Source organism: Morone saxatilis, unplaced genomic scaffold, assembly GCF_004916995.1.
Source record: "Morone saxatilis isolate NCDOM2014 unplaced genomic scaffold, NCSU_SB_2.0 Contig16, whole genome shotgun sequence".
NCBI lineage: Eukaryota > Metazoa > Chordata > Actinopteri > Moronidae > Morone > Morone saxatilis.
Window position 1 is genome coordinate 27,084,648 of NW_023339718.1, and position 9,519 is coordinate 27,094,166.

At 38.7% G+C, this 9,519-nt stretch overlaps 1 protein-coding gene across 1 annotated transcript in view; it reads right to left on the bottom strand.

The window, feature by feature from the left end:
• The window catches only part of LOC118325117 (nuclear receptor subfamily 5 group A member 2-like), a gene marked incomplete at its 5' end in the record, with an annotated part of 20,679 nt that overhangs the window by 10,978 nt on the left and 182 nt on the right, over positions 1 to 9,519 (bottom strand). Inside the window, 2 exon segments of the mRNA XM_035657678.1 lie at positions 7,604 to 8,259; positions 8,923 to 9,064. Coding sequence (XP_035513571.1) covers positions 7,604 to 8,259; positions 8,923 to 9,064 — 798 coding nt within the window.

Genomic DNA, 9,519 nt, shown 5'->3' on the forward strand with positions numbered 1-9,519 from the left:
TCTATCTATCTATCTAACTATTTAAATCCAATAAGTCTAAGTTTCAGCTGCTTTGAGGGAATAAAGATATTGTTATTCACTCATCATGCTTGCCAATGAAGTCAATTTGTTTTATTTTGAGGATTTATCGAGAATTATTGGTCGAGGCTAAATATGTGCATCAAGTAGGCAGTTTTTAAACCATGCACAAGAAATGCATCTTTTCTAACTGTGTGGCTGTGTTGTCAGTGAGAGTATTGTTCAGTTTGCTGTGGTGAGACACTGTTCAGTATTTGGTCAAGTAGTAGTAAAAATCTGTACTTTAAATAGTCTAATACACAAACATACAATGTACTCTGGCAGCCTAAGGACAAACCATAGGCAGGTTAGCCAACACATAAACAGACCCAAAAGAAGATTAACCTGCGTTGCACCTCACCAACAAACCTGTTGGGCTTAGTGGCATAAATAGAAGACAGCATGCAGGATTATCAGAAGCTCATAAATCTATAAGACAGTTTTCATTCAGCCAATCAACAGCTTATCTTCAACTGCTAATGTTAGAATGACACAGTAAAAGACCAAATGTAGAGGTCTACAAAAGACGAAACCTTCACACCTAAAGAGGGGAAGTATTACTCCCTGAGGTTCATACAGAACTAAAATACAAAATATTTTAGTTTTAAGTTCTAAGTTTTACCTTGAGTCTATGAAAATTTGCCAACAGTGTATCTATGTATTTTGTTGCTATAGTAGATATCTATTACATTTTTACAACATTACAACTATTACATATTTTTTGGCAAAACTCTTCAAAAAATGTTTCTTTTAAATTGGCTGTCTCCAGTACCGCTAGTAGCTGAACATTTATAATGTTCATTGTGAGCACTTCCTCAGCAACATCTTCCATGTTCAACAGGTGAATGGAAGGTCAAACACAGGACGGGACAAAGGCCACCTCTGGGGAACAGCGCCAATCAATAGCTTCCATTCTGCTCACAATTTAACAACAATGTAGACGAGCGCAGCGCGAGGCTGCAGTGGAGAGCCGACATTTCCCTGTTATCGTCTGCATGGAATGTAATTATCCAGCCCAGAGAAACAGCTCTTTCTGCATGAGACTTTCTTGGCAAAATATGCACAGCTTTGTTCTCACTGTCTATGTTGGCTGTCCACTGTACATAAAAATGCTCTATCAACACAAATACATTAGATGTGTACAATATGTTATAAGGAGGCAGAATATAGTTGTTATGGTAAGAAAGACTACAGATGTGACCTTCCTTCACAATATGCTGCTGCACTCTGCCTGTTTTCCTATTAGGGATTTATTTTGCAGTGCAAATGAAGATTGCCTAATTTTGAAATAATAGAGGCAAACTATTGCAAAGTTGTCCCTATCTATGACGGAATAAACCTACATTTCAATTGTAAATGATTTGTTTTGTATGTTTCCTGGCATATTTCTTTATTCTATTAAATTTCCTTCACAAATGATCAGCTTTTATCTTTTTAGTGCGTCAACTGTTAGAGGTTTTTTATAGTTACAGTATGTCTAGGCGCTCTCTGCTCTTGGTTAAGGTTAGGGAAAGACTGTGATCTTGGTTTAATACAAAAAGAAAGAATGAGTTTACTGTATTGACTTTTATCTGAATTGACAACATGTTGGCGGCAGTTCTGTTTCCCTCTAAACGTAACAGACAAAACAAATTAGCAGTGAGGAGTTGGTCTAACATACAGTATATCTAAGATTAATTAGTAGCAGTGCTATTCAGTTGTTGAAATACAGTTATCTTCTCTATATAAATATAAAGAAATATATATCTTTTAAGTATTGTCTTCTGCCCATGACATAATAAAGACAACAACTGAAGGTGACAGTGTTTTATATTATTTGCAGTAATTGTACAGTGGGTTGCGGAAGGCGTGCATTACTAATTGCATGTGTTTAGTTGGTTCAGTCATTTGTGCATGTGTGAGAATGAATGTATTTTAAAGGGAGCTACTGAGATTTTTGTGTAGTTAACTACTGAAACTACAAACAATTTGGGAATGATATTTTACTTTCAAGTTTAAGGAAAGATTCCATTGTTCAAGCCGTTTATACTCTCCAAATAGGTGCACGTTGAAGACTGTTTTACTTGTTAACATTGTACAAGTCAGATGTTGCAAAACTGAAAAGACAACATTTTCTAGACCAGTGCTCAAACAAGTCAGTCTAAAAAAATGATTTTTTCTTCACTTTTTTAGTCAGATAATACAAAATTCAGATTTGTTGACAACAGACATATAACATTCCTTGCAATCCTGTGCTTGTGAAAGGCCCAGATGAGATTGTTTTGTTTAGAACAGATGTAGGTCTCAGGGGTACTCCAGGAATTGCTGGATTGCAAGCCAAAAATAGTGTTTTAAATCTGAATTTGTAATTTGTATTTGCTAAATTTTTTTTAACAAAGTAATTTAAATTACTTTTTCTAAGCAGCTTTTGTTAACCAAACTAGGTTTCTCCCAAGGGTAGCTTTGCTGTAATTCAACTTCTTCCCATGTCAAGCAATTGGTAGCTTGCAGAACTATGCTTTCAGAGTAGCACTGCACATTTTTAAACATGATGAAGAGGCTGTCACATGCATGTAACGCATAACCTGCGTGCACTGGAGGATTTCTCAGATCCTGGAAAATCACTACTGTTGGACAAGCATTGGAATTTTATGTGCATAAATAACTTGTATATGTTGGGGAGGATTTAATACTAATGTGTTATTAAGATCTGACTTTTTTATGGAGCAATTCTGTGATAATGAAAGATGAGCAGCCTCTGTGCTTCTCTCCTGTTTTAGTAATGCAGAGGAGCGTTTCAGCCCTCTAACACTGGCAGTATAAAGATACTTTCTTGTTGTTACTCGGAGAAGATGCAAATTTCAAATTACAAATTTTATCAGCACCACAATGTGCTCTTTGTTTCTGAGACAAGGAAGATACAAAAGTAACAATGAAAAAGACTAGTTCTTCTGGATGTTCTGATAAACTAAGAATTCAATCATAATTTTTAGTCGTTTTCATACTATGGCTTAGGTATTTGGACACAGAGTAGAATAAATGTTATGAAATCAGCTGTAAATTCTGATTATTCAACAGATAAATAGAAACACAAAATGCCAGGATGCACTGATGTTTAACGCTTATTTGTTGCATCAGATTGCGTTGCTGTATTAGTGGTGTTGTGAGAATGACCAAATCATTTTAAAATGACGTTAACATAGACAGTGGCTACTGCCTTTACTGCAACAGTCTGAGTAAATCATCCAATTAAAGGATTGTGCACCCAAATTAAAAAAATACAAATAAAAGTTGACACTCTACCTAACACACTGTCAACTGTTTTACTTTCTACTGAAGAAGGAAAGCTCTGATAGTGTGTTCTGTGGACAAATGGAAATACTGTTACAAACCAACTTCCATTCATCTGCAATCATTTTGTGTTTTTTATTTTTTAATTTAATACAGTTATTCATTTGTAACTTGGGTGCACTAACTCTTTGACTGGTTAATTTACTCAGACTGTTGCAGGAAAGGCTGCAGCCATTGTCTGTCTTAACATTATTAGGACTTAGGTAATTTAACACTAATTCAGCTAAAGTCTTCTGATGTTTCATACATACACTGAACATCAGAGTCTATGTGGGTTTTTGTTTGTTTGTTTTTTGGGGGGGATTTTTTCTAATTTTGGGTGAACCAACCATAACCCCACTAATATGAATGTAGCATGTATGACATATTTAAGTATGAGGCTCATAAAAACATTTTGATGTACTGTGTAGCTTTCAGCCAGTTGTCCCAAAACATGATTTAAAAGTCCTTGCTGCAGTTTGTACAAAGAAAAAACATCTGCTTCATTTTGTTGTTTTTTTCATGCAAGCAGAAAGAAACCAGCATACACCTGCTCTTAGTCTGTTTACAAGCAATATTATGAGCCTGTATATTCAGAAACTGTTCATAACCATAACTGGCTGCAATTAAGCAACACTGAAGAAACAAAAACTGCAGTTCCTCTAATGATCACTTGAGGCTGGCTCCAGCAGTGAGTCAATCTCCATAAGGCCCTATATTAAAATGCACACCTTTAGAAATAAACATGTTTACAGCCTGGTACAGAAACACTTTTGGTCTCTATAGCTAATTCCCCTGTTCATGACAACTGTAGGGGGTGAATTTTTAGACAACTTGCTCATTTGAAGTATATCAAGGTTTAAAGTTACGCATAATTAAGGTAATGCCTGTTTTGAGTGACAGGTGGGTGCCGTTACAGGCAGCTGTTGTCAGTAACCAGGCATTCAGCCTTTCTCAGCTCCACCCACACTCCACCTGTTTGCCCATTTTTGGATTAGCCAGGAGACAGTGTAGCCAGGACTGCCAAAATGGTGACAACCAGAGTTGACCACACTGAGCTTCACAGCGGCTCTTCAGATGTGACGATATCACAGAGACTACATCTATTTTTAATTATACAGTCTAGCTATACTCATAATGCATTTAGAACCAACCTGGTAACCAGCAGTAGAAGACTGTGCAGTTCTTAGTGCCCACATGTCCAAGCCTGTGGCAGTCCCAGCAATGAATGTCAACAAGTGAATAAGTGTGAAGCAGGAAAGGAGCAGACCTGCTCTGAATGTTCGAGAGTAAATAAACTGTATTTGATCAAAAGACAGGAAGGAATCTCACCAAATCTCACCAAGGCTAAAATCAACCTTTTGTTGCTAGTTAAACTGTTTAATTGGTGCAATCAGTTTGACCATGGCTTTCTGACAGATGTTTGTTTGTCAGCACAGACAGATTATATCATGGCTCACAGAGAAGGGTAATATTTTCTTCATTGTTGAGTAACTGGCCTTATTTTGTCAGAGGAGAATTATAATCCTCCATTTTCACTTGGAGCAGTCAGTTTATTCATTCAGCCATATTGTCAGCAGCAGCACAGTTAACCAGAACAACAGCACTGATTCCTCCAGCGTTACATTTGACTGTCACTATATCATCTGAACTGTCCAATACTGCAGTGTGTCTGTGGCACAGCTCACAAAGACAATCACAGTGCTCGAGAGGATGGAGTGGGACACTGATGTATGTCCAATTCTTATCCTCAGAAGTGTGTGTGTGTGTGTGTGTGTGTGTGTGGTCTGGTCCACTATTGTTCAGCACAGAGGAAACGCAGTGACACCAGCAAGGAGCAATTACCCTTACAAGGCTAAAAGTATTCCACCATATTGCTAAAACACTCCAGACTCATTGTCATTAAAGTAACTTTGTATTTTACATCATTACACTAGAATAAGCTGACTTGTCTGTTACAGTAGTGTGAATAGAAATAAAGAGAAATGTTCCAACATCTCTGTTTGTACATTTCTATAAAACATAATTGAACCCAATGTGTGTTTATGTGTTAATATGGAACAGCAAAACCAGGGGTTACCTTAAAAATGTAATCAGATTTAGTCAATTACTAATCACTTTCTTTTACTTTTGGATTACCTAAACACCAAATATGCAAATAAAGACAAGAGAAATATTAATGAGATGTATTCTAGGCTTTAAGACAACAGAACAATGTAACCTCAGAAAAGAGAATGGAAGCCGAGAATTTTGGCATCAAAAAACTTGCGTTTCATTAAGCATACTCAGGCACAGCTAGAAGGCAGAACTCGCACTGTTCTGTGTTGTTTTCTGTGTTTGCTAATAATACTGAAATTTCCACCAAGCTTTCTTCACTAGACACCTAGATAACGAATTGGCAGCTGTAAGATTACCTATGGTTTCACTCGAGACCATAGTGCTGTTGTGAGACTCGTGAAGTGTTGTAATGTGTGCTATGGTGCAACATCATTTAATAAAATGTCTATACAGTCACTAGGGACTATTCTTATTCTAGTACTTGTGCATTTTTGTAGTTCAAATCATGTATGCTCTACATTATTATTGTTAAGCAGAGCAGATTGTTTTGCCTTCTGGTCTTCAGTCATTACCATAATGTATGTTAAGTAGCCATCACAGTAAGCATTAATGCTGCAGTAGGTTACTTTAATAAACAAAAGCTTTTGGTCATATTTACTGAAACTTTCACTGTATCCCAACAGTAGAACATGAGACAGATAATCTGTGAAAAAAAACGGCTCCTCTGGCTCCTTCTAGCACTCCTAATGGCATTTGCAAGAATCCACCAGGCCTAGACTAAAACAACCAATCAGAGCCAAGAAAGATGTAAAGACACTTTGGGTTGGTGGCTTAAAGATAGATGATTGCTGAGTTTCATTAAAAGCAGCTGTATTTGATGTCTAGGGAATGAGACCCAACAGTCAGCTAGTTTTCTCGATTGGTTGCAAAAATATGCTGTTTTGTAGGCTGCAAGTCCACAGTGGATTGTGGGTGTATGAGTCAACGTCATCAGTTTTTAATGCATTCATGTATTTTTTTGTACTGAAAAGGCCTCGAAGCAACCTGTGACCTCTATTAAAACCGACCTACAACAAGCCACCTCCTCTTAAAATAACCTTTCTTATTACTTTTTAGCAAAGCAAAATGTTATGTAACCAAGCTATTGTTATTTTGGTGCTGTACGAGAATAAGTAACAGAAACAGATAGAAAACAGAAAAAGGAAAGAACAGGATGACATGTCCTTGCAAAAGCGTAATGTGATTAACGTTTTTTGGGACATCCATCCATCCGTCTCTAAAGGCTTCACTCAATACAGACTGAGGACTTTCTCTCAGCTTTTGTTGCTAAAACAACTACAGAGTTTAAAAAAAGCCTGCATTGCAGAACCAAACCAAAGTCTTTAGGGCGGTGACATGGCTGTGATGTCTTGTAATGCCTTTACAGTATTCATCCAAATTTCATAATACAATCTGAGATATTCATATTTATTTTCCTAGCTTGTTTTTGATTTCCCTTATGTTTAATGGGAGAAGGTGCAGCCAGTGTTAGAAGCTTTCACACGACATCACGACTAATCCGGCGATTGGACCAGGTCAGGAATAGAATGTGGCATTCAATTCAATTCAAATGTTTGCCTCCCAAACCAGCTGATTTATTGATACATTGTTACAACAGTTTTAAACACATATAACAGTGTTGAAAAGAAAGCACAGGGAAATAAGAAACCAAACAAACTGAAAAATTGTGCCGTAAAATGAGAGAAGATTATTTTATAATCAGTGCATACTCCCTGCCTATCTTTTCATTCAAGGTCTTCATTGTGTTACTTTTTGCCCTCTTTTTTCTGTGTGAAGTGAAGCATAAATGAGTGACACTATCTGTTTTTTGATGGATGTCCATGTCTGTGTTAGTACCAATACACAGGAGAATTCAGATTTGGGGGTTTGGCAGCAATTTCATTCTTATTTGACAAATTATTTTCTTAAAATGCCACAAAAATAGGACCGTCACTTTTTAGAGGATATAATACAAAACTGTATGGATTGTGTAGCATCTGTATAAAGCAGCGTTAATGGAGGGGAGACAAAGCAAAGCTGTATTCTGAATTTGGGATATAGACAGTTATAAGAGTGAGTGCAGCTGCCACAATGAATGCCTGTGTGAGCACAAGGACAGGATGAAGGTCTTGGGACTCACCCTGAGCTCCTTGAAGAAGATGCAGCTCCGGGCCCACTCCACTATAGAGAAGAGCGTCTGGTCTGCCATGCGACACATGAGGCTGAAGGTGCTGGGCTTGTCCAGGCGTCCCCGGCCACTCTGCTCCTGCTGCAGATGAGCAACAATCTTATTCTGCACCACCAGTTCATCTGGATCACAGCGCAGCAGCTCCAGCACCAGTGGTGGCAGGCTGGGGGGCTGTGGTGAGGTTGAGGGGTACATGTCTGGGTAGGGGTATCCTGTCAGAGACTCGGGGGAGCTGGTGTAGTCGGGACACTCGGCTTTAATCGCCCTGCCGGGGAAGGCTGTGTACTGGTACTGAGTGCTGAGGGGCACATGCGACTGCATGGCCATGCCCAGAGATGGGGGTCCATAGAGGTTGGCCTCGTAGTCTGTAGGGGTGATGGAGCTCGGGGTGGAGGGGAGCAGACTTTTGGAGATGGTGGGCAGGCTGTGCAGGGTGCCGGTGAAGCCGTAGTCAGTCTGCAGAGGAGAGGCCGGCGGAGGAGCTGCGCTCTCCAGCTTGAACCCATTGGATCGTATCAAAGCCTTCTTCTGCTGCTTCAAGGCCCTGTCTCTCTTGTACATGGGGCCAAATTTATTCCTCCCCCCACGCATGCGGTCTGCGCGCACCGCTGTCACACAAGAGACAAGAGGTGAAAAACAGATTTACAAATGAAACACAGACTCTACTGAATTCTCCTGCACTGCCAAGATCACCTTTACAAAAACCCCTGACGAGCATTGAACTGTAACAGCAGAGAGTAAAATCATAACCTGCACTTCACCAGTATTCCCAACTATTGCTACAGAATAAATAACAGACATGTTGGTCATTTTTGCTTCCTATTTTAGGGCTGAGAAGAATCCCCAGAGTCTGTGCAGCTCTACTCCTCCTTGTAGCCTAAATAGAGCTTTTGATTTAAAACAGGGGAGTCTTGGGGGTTTTATCAGTAAGTCAAGAATGTGTCCTTTTTCTGCTACGGAAGCAGGTGCTTTCCTGCATTGCTGTCTGGGAATTAATCCCATCCCACATGTATTGGAAACAGCATGAGAACCACCAGCCACCAAGGAAAGACTGTGAATATGATTTAAAGAAAATAGCCTTAACCCAAAAAAAGGTGTAATCAAATGATACAATTATTTTAAAAAATGAATAAAAATAATAAAGTTCCCTATGAAATACATGATATGAAATGAAAAGTATAAAATATATTATTATTATTATTATTATTATTATTATTATTATGACAGTATTTTGTCTGTTATAATAACGGATTGTATACATTAATGTGTACCTTCTAGCCGCATCCCGACGCTCAGGCACTTTTGGAAGCGACAGAAGGGACATCTCTTCCTTTGGGTTTTGTCTATTTTACACTCCTGGTTCTCCGCACACGTGTACCTCTTGTTGTTCTGCACTGTCCTCTTGAAGAAGCCCTGAAAGACAGACACAGACACTTTAGAGAGAGCAGAGAGGACAGAGGACACGGTATTAAACGTTATTAGGAGGCGAACTTGCGGCCTAGAAATAAAACATTTGCACAATTAATTCTCGATAACGGCGTACTGTACGTAAAATCAAGCGCGTAGGGACTCTAACTTAGCTGGCGTGGGTAAATGCAATGCTGCATTTTTTTTCTTTTACTTTCATAGCTTAAGCAAAGGAGAAAAACAGGTTTGAAATAGCGAAAAAAAAATTAAAATGTCGCATCAGTCAGGGAGAAGTTTTATATTATTTATTATATCGACCACAATGACAGCACCCGTTTAAACAGCAAATATTACTCAGGATTTGCTGTTTGGAACGATCAGTAACAGGCCTAGATAACAGTGGAAATGCCGTGCAGTGTCATTTACCCACGTGTTTCTGTTTGTGTCAGAGTGTGTGTGTG